Consider the following 13,935-nt stretch of genomic DNA (forward strand, 5'->3'; position numbering starts at 1 on the left):
GTTGTCATTGTGATCCAAGTTTTGATGTGTTTTCACCCCTTTGAATTGCCAGGATAAGTAATAGACCCGAATATTGAAGTTGTCGATATATCTGCCAACATTTGTACTGTTTTAATTATGGGAATTAGCCAATAAACCTTTCTGTACTATAGATGCATAACAATTAATCGCAATTAATCTATAGCAGAATAAAAGTTTTTGAATATTTATTTAACATTATATATAGGGATGCACCGATACCGATACTGGTATCGGCCTCGATACCACATTTTCTAAAGTACTCGTACTCATTAAAAGTCCCCCGATACCAGGGATCGATACCACGGTCTGAGAAATGTCTATGTTTGAGTGGCGTGTAAGGGGTTAATGCATCTTGTGTTGTCCAAAGAGGCAGAGTTTACAACAAACTGGAAAACTAGTCCCTTGTTTTTTTTGTTAAATTATATGACTAAAGCTGTTACCTGTAAATTTGAATCATGTTTTTTATTAAGTACTCGGTATCGGTATCGGCAAGTACTGAAATGCAAGTACTCGTACTCGTATTCCAAAAAAAGTGGTATCGGCGCATCCCTAATTATACATGCATGTGTGCATATTTTTTTAACACTATACATGCATGTGTGCATATTTATATATACATAATTATTATACACAGTTCACACACACATATGATGTAAACAAAAACCTTTATTCTGCTATAGATTAAGTAAGGGATAATGTAGAGGCAGCCGGTAGTTATCGGGAATTAAGCCCCGACAGTGTGATCAGGACCCGACGCGAAGCGGAGGAAAAAAAACATAAGAAAAAAACCGGACATGAATATGAATTTGAAACATTTTATTGGCATATTTGTTTTAAATTAACATTTTTATCCTTCCGTGAAACTTTGCACAGATGCATAAAATGATCGTAATACCTTATTAAGATCCTCTGCTTCATACTTGTCTGTCTCCATTTTTTCTCTTTTAGCCAGTCTTTGAGAAGTTTTAATGCCCATTCTGTATTTTTTTGTGTGTTGGCTTCGTAGCTGTCATGCTCTATTTTGACAAGTTCAGTCTCAGTAAGCTGTCTGTGTCTTGTCGTGGTTGTCCAGTGTTTGTCACAAGATGGCACCAAACAGTAATCTTTATTGATCTTTATTGGCGCGGAGCGATTTTACTCGTACAAGTAGTACCGGCTATGCGTTATTACTTTGGAGCGGTTATTATTTGAAAAGAACGAACCTGCAAATGTCTCAACTGACCAATCAGAATCAAGCATTCCAGAGAGCTGTGTAATAATTGTGATTAATTGTTATTCCGTACCTTAAATTTGTTGTTTGTAATGAAAATAAACTTTAATGTAAAGCCAAAGTCTGACAAACAGTAAAATGACAAATTATTATTCACTTTGTACACACAACCCAGCAAAATGGTATTCAATCAGTACTGTAAGGTGTCATATCAACAGTACAAAAGTCTAAAAGTGGGACAAATGCTTTTACCTGCCAATACAGATTATAGGCTGATATATTGATGCATCCAAAGTTTTTTATTCTTGATTTGGAAATAAACCAATTAAAGGTGGAGTGCACGATATCTGAAAACACTTTGGAAAAGGGAGTCAGGCCGACTAACAAAACACACTTGTTATCCAATCAGCAGTTAGGCGAGTGTCTACTAACCAACATCGTTGCCGGGTTTGCATATGTGTGGGGCGGCGGGTCTATCAAAAGAAGGTCCATATTGGGGTATAGGCGTGTTTGTTTAGGTGATTTCAAATATCAACATTGGCTTTTAGAGATCATTGACCCTGCCTTTAAACAACAAGAAAGCACAGAAAAATACAGCATACGCTGCACTATTTCTAGGTCACTAATCAAATGTAAACAAATCTATGACACTGACCAACTTTTAACACCTACAAACAGAAGGTCAGACTTCATGACAATCCGAAGCACCTTTCTAAAATCATCCTAGATCAAGTTTTGCACAAACGTATGTAATTGACGAGTCCATGACAATTTGAGTGCACATTTCAACTTTAATGAACACCATGGTATTACCATGGTACCGTAATACAAACTAAGTGCTTTCATTGTACACTTTAAATTAGGGATGCTTAACGATTAATCGCGATTAATCGTTAGCAGAATAAAAGTTTTTGTTTACATCATATATATGTGTGTGAACTGTGTATAATAACTTTGTATAAATAAATGTACACAAATGCATGTATATGTGTATATACCTTTGTATATTTATGTATAATTTATATTATATATAAATATAAATACTTAATATATACATTTTTTTTTTCTTAAAATTATACATGAATGTGTTCATATTTATATATATACATATTTATTATACACAGTTTACACACATATGTGATGTAAACAAAAACTTTTATTCTGCTAACAATTAATTGCGATTAATTGTTTAGCATCCCTACTTTAAATACAAATAATATAAATATAAATTTCCACATTTTCTACAAGTAGATAAAACATTTATGCAGACTCTGGTATAGGGGAGGGTGTGAAATCTTGATAACAAAATCTATTTTAAAGCCTTAATGATGTCATAAACATCCTTACACATGCTGTAAAACACTTAAGTAAACCATAACTAAAGCTACTACAGCAGTAGTGTTTATTTTCAAGTATGTACAATCTCAAATATGTATAAGGATACTGTAGTTCACCAGCTGTCGAGGTACACACACAATCCGGCGTAAGACATTATAGAGTTAACACATCTTACATAATTTCTCAGCAGTGGAGGTTTCTAGCACTCAGCTGCATTCTCCTTACATACAGCCTATGTCAGACGGGCGAGTCATTCATGCATGTTGAAGAAACTGCCGGCTAAATATAGATAATAGTACACCTACAGTACGGCTCCCATCCACCTATTATGCGGCTTCTTGATGTTTCAAGGCCAACCAGAATCCTTCATTTAAAAAAAACAAGAGGATTATGGGAAACGGTAGCAGCATTCTGACGTTTATGACAGCTGCATTACAATCCTTGGTTTATCTGAGATTCTACAGATAGTAAGAGTATATGGCACTACGCTCAGAGAAACAACAGGAAACAGTTTAGTTTTGTCTTTAGCAGTACATTAACTTTCTGAAAATACAATTGACAATTTTTCGATAAGACATTATTCCAAATATAATATGTGTACATGGCAGGGGTACAGACTAGAGTGATGCATTAGGTCATTGATTATTTTTCACAGTTGGGTAACAGTTGTGTAGGCCTTATCCAAACAACATACTTCACTACAGGAATGAACTACTTAGGATTTCATCATTTTTCCCGTATAAAACCGCAAAAGATTTCATTAAAGGGGGAAATTAATGCGCGTCGACTGCATAGTTATTTGACTTGCTAAAGTTACCGACAGTTATGTAGTCTAGCACAGACAACAGAGAGAAAATAAGAAAAAGGGAGTTATTGTTCTGATTTCCAGACGTTTCTACAAATTCATACCAAAGCTTTCTAGCCTACGGTCACTCAAGGCTGGTTCTTGAAAAGCCCTCTAATGCAGAACAGCTCCTTCTGAAAATGTGACTGCATGCAAGTGTCCATGTGAAACAGAGAGGAGGGTGCTGAACCAATTTTTCATTTATCATTTTATATGAAAATCTGTTCCGCTTGACATCTCTAAAGCCATTTTGCATGATCTCGACTTTATTGCACTTTTCCTACACTACAGCACCCTGGCTCCATTTCAAGGCTTCAAAAAGCTTCTGCTGATGTCTGAAGTACTAAATATTACCATTGTGTCCTCTGAGGCGGTGTTTTATCACAGGTTTATAAGATTTCTGTCTTTAAAGGGGGCCTTGATAATGATTTTACTTTTTTAAGTTTAGATAGTGAGTATGTTGCTGTTTGAGCATAAACAACATCTGCAAAGTTAAACGCTCGAAGTTTAAGGCAAAGGGAAAAGAAATTGCTTCTCATAAATGAACGCCTGGATAAACTGCAATGAGCTTCTTCCTGGGTTAGTGACATCACAAACCCAAAAATGTACACAAACCCCACCCCAGGAACATGCAACAAAAGGGGTGGGGCCATGTTGGGCTGCTTTATATGTTGTAGGAAGAATGTAAACAAAGGAGGCTATTTGGCTCCACTATCCCGTTAGCTAAATGCTAATTTATACTTATCTGACAAACACCTGCAAACTTTTTCAATCCCACCAACTAATGTTGCCATATGTTGGCGTTTGTGTGATCAGTGTAAATTATTCTTTGATTAAAGCTTAGTAGTATTGTATATGTAGTATTTACTCACTTACTCTATAGCTACAGGCAGGTTAAACATGGTTCTGTTTTGTTTGGCCACTTTAGTAAAGGCATGGTTTGTTTTTGTAATGAGGTCATATACTAGTCAACATTTGAAGTGGATCAAAAATGTTTGTCAAAGTTGTCCTACGACAAGAATGTGTATTAGGTATTGGTTTTATGTAAACTTTTATTAAATGTTTTGATCCACTTCGAATGTTGACTAGTGTAGTTCTGGTGACAGATATTTAGCTATGCTCGTTCTATAAAGACAAAACGAATAGTGCGATACAGTCATTCGCTGTAGATCCACAATCTGCAATCAAATAATATTATGTTTCCGGATAACGCGCGGTAGATGGTTAGTGAATCAAAACAGAAACCAATCTGAGTATATTGCATATTTTAGATGGAGGGGCTTCACAGAACACAGATTGGAATAAAGGTAACATGTAAAAAAAAATTTTTTTTAAACAAAGCAGGCTGCACATCATAAACAGCCGGCTAAAAAGGCACTTGGAGGAAAAAGTATCAACAGAGAATGCAAACGAATGGTAGGTTTCCCAAAGAGTCTGCATCCTTGCATGTTCAGTTATTTATCTGAATAAAAAAAATGCACATACAAACCTCATGAAGAGACATTCGTTGACTAGGTATGTGAACTGACCATGGGTAGACGGTACCACTTCCTGGATAAGCAAAACTGAGATTAAAATAACCTGCATCTTTATTAGTCTGGAGGTTCTCAACTGCCTACTACAGTACAGATTATGGGAACCTATGCATTAAAGTGATATTCTTCTAATAAAGAGGGCATTGCTCTTTCAATGGAAAATATGTTATGCAATTTGCTTCCTCATCTGCTGTCTGCAGTGTTTCATTTACATTCCACAGTGATATCTCTGCCACTAAGCCATGGAGAAGCCACATAACACCCCGGACATCCATTCTGCAAAGAAAATGCCCGAAGGCACTACTTTTTTTGAGAGCTATACCTGAACAGGCCATATAATCAATTTATTCATCGTTTGAATGGTTTTCCAGACATTTAAAAGGCATACAATCTGCTACGCGCAGACAGCCTTGTAACGCCATCGAGAAGCGATTAGTAGTTACCATTAAAGTAATGACAAGCACGTTCACTGATGTGTAAAACCCCCGCTTTTCCATACGCTCATTTAATTTATCACTTCCACGTCGATGACTTATTTTGTTTATGCGTCAAACAAGAGCTGCTTTGCAGGTGAATAAGAAAACTACTGTAGTGTGTACAAGTGAAACTGTTGCTTGCCACCTGTGGAAAGTTTCCTTGTGGTTCATACAAGCATTCAGCCTGGAATGAGTTCATTTACGCAGATTTACGAATGGTTATTTAAACTTTTGGATTTATGGGAATTTACCGAGAGACGCAATGCCGAGCAACCAATCAACGTTAGGCAAACAATGACAGGGTAGAATATACAAAGAATGAAACGATGAAGTTCAACATTGAAACAATTTTGTTAAATTTTTGATACAATGAATGTACCACAGCAGTAAATAAAGGAACTGGATCGACTCCAATTACTTCCCATATACATATCCAGGACCATAAAGTATTCATACTCCTTCACCCATCCCATGCCTCCAGCGCTCTTACCTTGGAGATTCTGTACTCGTATGTCGCTGATCTGTCCGATCATTTCCTCACGTTCAAACCAATCATCCCACTCGTGTCCCGCCATCTGGATAACAGAAGAGCGTCGCGTCGTTTCAACCCTCCGTCCCGTAATCTCGTTGATTTCTCTCTTTCTCAAACTGCTCGGCGTTGCAGTGGCCAGGCGGTGGCCATGAGTGGGATTTCAGGGGTCTAGATCCAAAGAGATGCTGGTGTTCGGGTCCCGCATTGCTCCGGTAAAGTTACTTTGTTTTCCCGTGACGCAAAACGAATCTTTCCTGCGTGGCTTGGAGGAAGAAAATGAGAAGGAAATGTGAGAAGGAAAAGCACCTGGTTAATATTTGGAGGATTCTCTGTGCACGCCCACACCACCTCTCGGATACTCTGCGGACAGGGCTGTCTCTCTCTCAGTCATGTCCGATTCGCAAACGAGTCGTTGCTTTGAACTAATGATTCGGTCGAGCCGGTTCGCAAAGCGAAACACTTGTTGTAACGACTTTATTGGAAACAAAGCCGAATTGAATTGTTAATAATATTGAAAATAATTAATAAAATGGTTCAAGTATGAAAATGTGCCATTATTTATTAATATAAACTAGCATACTTTCAAAATGGAGGCTATATACAAATTAATGCTTTAAGGGTAGGCCCTATATATAAAATGGAGTTTTAATATAAAATTTTAAATGTTATTAATAATAATATTATTGTAAAATATTCACAGTGTTTTGTAAAGCACTAAAGTAGCCTATAACTAAATTTAAAATCAATCGATGTGGGAACAAAATTAGCCTATTATTATTATGATTTAGCAATTAAAACTTAAAAATGTAACTGTTTTCTTAATTTATTTGTATTCCCTTAAGTCGTTTCAAATAAAATACAAGTTTATAAAATAACATTAATTAAAAGTAGGCTAATACTCAGTGTAAAAATGCTAAATAATATTGACACAAAAATCAACAAGTGATACATTTTACGTAAGTTTATCGAAAATACATTAATGAACAGCAATTTTACTTCAGTACATAAACGAAGCTTGATGGACTTCTGGGAAAACATTTGATTGACGACTCGGCGAATCGTTTATAGAAGAGGTTCATTTTGAGCGATCAGTTCGAACGAACCGAATCTCCAACAATGATTCGGACTTCCCCGCGCTACTCGCTCGCTTTCAGTGACGACAGACGGTTTGAAGAAATGGTGTTTATATGCAGCGCTGTGCGGCATATGGGTTAGGTAAATGTGCCCTCTTTAGGATGCAGTGACCGGAATGAATCTGCTTCGTGTGATGTGAAAATCACTTACACACCCCATCCTTTATCACAGCTCGTTTAAATTGAACTGTAATGGATAACCATTTATTATCTTGAGCACTCCTGCAGCTCTTTTCTAATGACACTAACAAATACTGCACAAAATCAGATAGGAAACAAGAAAAATTCTGGCAAAGGTTATAGATAATCGATTTAAGTTACTGCTGCAGCAAGCACGGAACTCTATCTCGACCAGCCTTGTTTAACTTCTGATAGACCTTAATCTTGGGGAAAAAAACATGAGAATACAGATATATTCAAGAGGACATCAAGTTCATTATTAAAGTGCCACGAGCCATAACTTGAATCAAAACATACATACACCATATCATGAACAGGTTGCATTGGTGATTTTAGTAACAGAGTAGCATTTATAGTTTACAAAAACACAAATTGAAGAATTGCAATCCAATTCCTTAGGCCTATGCTGACCAGTTTTAGGTATACATTATCTCTAAAAAATGCAAGGTTATTTTTAACCCATTGGGTCAAAAATTTTTAACCCATTGTTGGTCATAAATTAAATATTTTGTGGGTTAAATTAACCCACGACTGGGCTTGTCCCTTCAATGCTGGATTCAAAAAATTTCTGTCCCCTTAAAGATACAGTTTAACATACAATGCAAACAAACCAGTGCTAAGGATTCTCACATATTTTGTCTCTAAATTAGGTTATATAAGATCTTGTAGATTTAGTATATAATAATTACTTCTCACAGCTTCAATACAAAAATGTATTGTATAATAATTAAACAGTCAGCTGATCAACAACATCCTGTCACTTGAACCCAATTCAAGTCATTACATTAACATTAAGGATTTCCTGATCTGGTTTTAATGCAATAAAGTGCTGCAAACTCCACCCTGTAACTGACAGAGAAATGGAAAGAGCGAGATGTTTAACAGCATTGCATTGAATATGATAAAACACATCTGAGAAGGTCAGTGTCGCAGAATATTCATGAAGATCAACGGGTATCAGCGTTCACCCACCCTCTGTTCCAGGCAGAGGCGGCTGTTGTGTAACAAGGAAAAAGATGAGAAGTTTAAAACCACCCACCCACAACACAAGCTGCAATTTCATCAAGAGTTCTTTTGCTCTTATAACGCAATGCCCACTAACATTAAAATCTATGTTTTGTTTTGTTTTTTAGCTTTTTTCTCAGGAGAAACATCTGAGAAGCAGGAGATTTAAGCCAAAGTTTCTCTTTGATCTTCATGTATGAAAATGTTGAATTAATGTAAAGATTATGAATGTTTTTTATTTCACTTAAGTATTGTTGGTATGCATGGTTTAAGATCCACAATCTAGACTCTAAAAAATGCTGGGTTGTTTCAGATATGGACATTTTCTAGGTTAATTTATTACACTTACTGGGTTTTTTCAATCTTTTACCCAGCATTTCACATATGTTCATTAAATACTTTCACATCAAATCTGCTTAATTCCAGCCTCAGTTTATTCAGAAAAACATTGCTGTGTGAGCCTAAAGTTTGCCAAAGAGCACCTTGGAAACCCCCAGTGGTACTGAAAATTGTTTTTATTGACTGATGAAACAAAAGTTGAATATTTGGGAAAAATATGGCGCAAATATGGCACAGCTTAACCATCATTATCTCAAAAGTGGAGTATTGTGGAGGGAACATCATGATTTGTGCATGCTTTGCAGCACTTCCACCTCGGCGCGCAGTAACATCACTCCTGACGACTCCCACTCTCGCTCAAACTTCCATCAAAATTACTGCGCCTGAGGTTGAAGTGCTGCAGTGCTCTTCTGCCACACAATATAGTTCTCATTTTTTATCCACCTAAAAATCACCACGTTTTATTTTGTGCCACCATATTTACTCGTGAAACTACTCATGTAACAGTCTTTAAATAGGGAAAACATGGAAGTGTTTGGTGGCATCTAAATTTATCTGTGTTTGGATCCTAAGGAATGAATGGGGCTAGGCTAAATGCTAACACATTCCCAACGCGCTGAACAAAGATTGTGCATGCATTGAAAAAAGCTAGGTATGTATTAATTCGTCTAAGTTGAGGTAAAAACATAGTAAAATATTGAAAAACGGTGGTGTTTTCCTTTAAGGGATAAAATCAATATTGTAATAACCTTAAGGTCACTGCTCTTTGGATCGTGATTAATACTGACACCGATGAAAGAAACTGAATCTATATTTAATTTACAAAGACATTCTGCGCCCCGACTTGCCAGTCACCTTATTTTGATGTGGGTCACAGCTGTACATTGACCTGCAGCTCTGATGTGATGCCACTGGTTGCTGCAGAAGCCCTGATTGGATTTATTCTAAATCAAATGCTCTTCTAAAGCTGCCAACACACTAGTAACCATCTGTGAGGGGAGAAATGTCACAGCGAAAGAGGTCAAATCAACACGTTTTCATTTTCCATACTGTCCAACAGAGACCCTTAAGGAAGTGGATTCATCATAAGACACTTTATACAAAAAAATTTGTGACGTCACTCCATCTGGCACCCGCTGAGTTCCTACACTGAAGATCAGAAGAAACTTTTAACCAGGATTTGTGGTTCACCATATATGGGCGTGGAAAACCACAGTGCCAACTCAACCACAATTTATCTGTGCTCACATGCCTCATAACGCGGACCACCCTATAGGCATTATTAATTTTAATTTAGCATGTGCTAATTAAAAGAGTCATTTCGAGGTAAGGATCAACTCAAACCTAGTTTCCCAGTTTAGTGTCATATGCATTCACCGCAGATCAACCCAGAATGCAATGCTCTCTGAAGAAGGCAGATGATTAACTGTAATAGCTGACATGCAGAGTATGTAATTGCAGTTGTGGCAATAAAGAGCATATGATAGGAGTTCACATGTGATTTTCAATTAGTGAGTTATGGGTAAATAATGTGCACTCAGCAATCTCTAACCACTTTGGTACACACATTTCAATATCACAGTTATACTATAACATCACACATATGGCATATGGCTTTTATTTCCAGATACTCACTAGATGCTTAGTAATTTCATATAAGCTTAAATCAGCTATTTGAGTGATTTTATCCTGGAAATAATGTTGCAAAACTTAAAGAAATACTGTAGCATCCACTAAGAAATAACTAAAGCACTTTAAATGATTGATCCTACCAATAATGCCACAAATATACAAGCACCGTGTTTGCTAAATAGTGATCGTGTGAACTGCATGACTAATTAGTCTGGCGTCACCTCAAGCCATCAACAGTCATGTAAATTTTTATGTGACAGTTTTTGAGTTATAAACCAGGTAGTGGAAAATAAAGTTTTTCTCATGTCTGCAAAACCCTGAACTTTGGCTTGTTAGATAATGAAATGGGTGAAACAACCCAAATACCCAATCCACATACCAATGTCCTAAAAAAACTCTCAATGCCTTAGCAACCACTCGTAACACCTTAGCAACCGCAAAGCACCACTCACATTAAATGCAAAAATCTTTTATAAGGTTAACCTTTTGTGGATATATTGTATTCATAGACATTAGATCAGGAAGTTTCTTAAACAAGCTCTTATTTTAAGGCCCTATTTACTTGATTGTCCCTGACATTTGAACCTCGTCTGCCATGGCAACGTGCCACAAAATTAAATATTTACTACTATGGTAATGGGCAGTTAATGCAATAAAGTGGATTGCTTCAACCACACCATTGACGGAGCAGGTGTAGAGAAACATTTCATTTGTCGTGTTTACAGATGAAAGTGCCAATGTGTGTAGTCTTATTTGTTTCATTCAAATCATCCAGCTCCCTTAAGTATGTGCTTGACTTTTATACTCAAACACTTTCATAAATATTTAACACAATTGGCCAAACCTTAATGCATTATTACAAGCTATAAAAGAAAATTTGCATCAGCAATGTGAGTCATGTAGCAATGTGAGGATGGTTAAACATAGCAGACATGTGATCACAATCCATATTATATTTATTATATACTCTTTTATTGCTCACAATGTACTCAAAAGTAGCTAAACCTACAGCATTAACATCATACACTAAAGCACAGGTGGCAAAATCACCTTTTGCAAGTAAACTGCATTATTTACAGTGTTATACATTCACCATATTAGTATTTAAATTTCTATATTTGTTTTTTACATTTATGCATTTATCCAAAGTGCATGGCTTAGAGTATAAATTTTTATTATGACATGTGTTTCTTGGAAATCAAACCAACTTTTGTGCCATTAAAGAGCGCTATTTTGTGTATTTGTTATAATACAATATGTTTGCGTGGTTTATGGTTAAAAAAACAATTTTTTTCCACATATCGTAAATTTTTGTAGCTCCTGATTTCACTCTCTTCCTGAAACACACAGATTTGAAAAGCGCTGTGTCTCTGTTTGCCCAGCTAATCTGTACGTTGTGATTGGCCTGATACCTCTGACGTCAGCAGGAAATGTGACGCTTCTTACCATGTTTGAAAGATTTGCGCACAATGCAATGCTAACAGGAGGTAATTTACAGGCTGTGAGTCCGAAGCGGGATGAATTATGATAATGTTGGTTTAATCTACATCACTAAACTGTTGCATACAATCCGTGTGTTTGTTGTAGTCCAAAAAACGAGATTTACGTTGGAGACGATAACTTGCGTCATCGTTTACTTTGGGGTTTGTACCTTTTGCATACCGTTAACATGTACTAATACACACTTACAAAGGAAATACAGGAACACATGCATGTGTCAGATGCTTTCATGTTTCACATTTGCATCCTTCCTATAAGGTTTATAGGCATGAATGAATAAACAAACATGTTTTGGATTGAAGCGAGATGGCACACAGCATTGCCACACCAGAAAAATGTCTGTTCATTGCTAAGTAGGAAGAAAACGGTGTGAAATCTGTTGTTGTGCTGGTGGGCGAGCGTGTAGGACAGATCCAGCTCTTTCTTTTTCACCCACACCTCCTATTGAATAAATTAGGTCATTAATATGTGCTTGCAGTGCAATATGTCATACACAGATGCGATCTTTGTCCCAAACATGCTAGAGATCATATACAAATTTTGTAAACCACCAATCACCTGTCTTGAGTGACTGTCAATAAATGGACTAATGTTTAACCAAAATGTTTATAATAGTGACATTGCTATGCATTGAGCAATTCCATGTAAATGTCAACCTTATCATGAAAAGTTTTGACCAAAAGCTTAAATAGATATAAATGCAAGTCTCTGTTTTAGTTTTCAAAACTGAAAAGAAATATTATTTGATCTTTGAAGGGCAATCCCTTCTTCATTATTGCTTCTAGTTTGTGCATTTTAATTCACAGAATTCCTACAAAGAATGTTGTCTCCCCAGAAAGTAATTTTTTGTCAAATCCATGATGACACATACATATTTCCCTCATCTAAAATAGAAAACATAAGATTGATATTCTTCTTATTTGTCTGGACTCTATTATTATATAAGAAGATGGTTCAATATACATTTTCGGGGAAATTATAGACTTTCTCATCGGACACGTGCGTTGTCGTGGTTAAGTGAATTTCAAAGTGAATTTCCGGTCTTTATTTATTTATCGATCTGGCTAGTGGCTAAACTGATCTCTGAAACCAATACCTTGGCGAAAATAAAATGTTTTGGTTTGCAGAGCTGGGCAGATTACTTGTGAATTGTAATCCATTACTGATTACGAATTACATGACAAAATTTGTGTTCAGTAATCTCTTAGATTACACATTGTTGGTAACGACATCTGACTAATTTTGGGTTACAATTAGATTACTTTTGACAAATCTTGTTTGATTTCAAATATAAAGAGAGAGGAAAAATATATTCAAATCTATTTCACCAACAAGAACCTTAAAAACTAATTTTTAAAATGCAATGGACAGTTAATACAAAATACTAACACTGATTTACTTTGTTAATTTAGATTTGTTAACCGTTTGTGTGCCACCTATAATGCTATTTTGACAGAACGCAGTTGAAAAAGATTGAATCTCATTTAACTGATTCATGGGTAAATAAATGTTAAATAAAATAGGTAATATGTATATGTAAAAAAAAAACACCAGTCACAGATGGACATCAGTGGTTATATGTACACAAAGATTCATTGTTTGGTTGAATTTATTGCTAGGGACAATTCAGTGTTCCCTGAATATTGGTAGGGACATGTCCCTAGCGTCCCTACCCAAATCAATCCCTTTGCATCCAGTAATCAAACAACGCTGATTGCTGCTCCATTTTGCATTTTGTTGTTGCTCCTGTGCGTTTCCACACCCCTCTCCCCCGAAAAACTCAAAAAACACAAACGTATATAGACGGTTTCATTGGACGCACGTGATACACGTCTGGATCCGAACCTTACTTCCGGTTTCGTTTTTTTTAATGGTCTGACTCTGACTAGTTACTAAACTGATCTCTTGAACGAATGCCTCGTCAAAAATAACAAATGTTTTGGTTTCCTAGGTAATCTATGTGTTGTTTTTTGCTTGTTATATAAATAAACTACGTTTATAGAACTTTGTTGTTATTTATTCTTAGCGGAGTTTACGGAAGTTACGTGCGGACCGTGACAGCCGCTTGTTTATATTGTTACTGCTGAAACGGTCTACAAAAATAAAAAAAATAGGAGATTCACAAAATTGTGAAGATTATACTGCCATAGTGTGAATAATATGTAATCATGTAATCCATAAAAAAGTAAC

At 36.1% G+C, this 13,935-nt stretch overlaps 1 protein-coding gene across 1 annotated transcript in view; it reads right to left on the reverse strand.

Moving 5' to 3' along the window:
- The window catches only part of clmna (calmin a), a 39,484-nt gene extending 33,158 nt beyond the window's left edge, over positions 1-6,326 (reverse strand). Inside the window, exon 1 of the mRNA XM_065252345.2 lies at positions 5,915-6,326. Within this exon, the coding sequence (XP_065108417.1) occupies positions 5,915-5,999 (85 nt within the window). The 5' untranslated portion in view covers positions 6,000-6,326. The remainder of the gene's footprint in view (positions 1-5,914) is intronic.
- Between the last annotated feature and the right edge of the window lie 7,609 nt (positions 6,327-13,935).

The sequence above is a fragment of the Paramisgurnus dabryanus genome, chromosome 17, assembly GCF_030506205.2.
Source record: "Paramisgurnus dabryanus chromosome 17, PD_genome_1.1, whole genome shotgun sequence".
NCBI lineage: Eukaryota > Metazoa > Chordata > Actinopteri > Cypriniformes > Cobitidae > Paramisgurnus > Paramisgurnus dabryanus.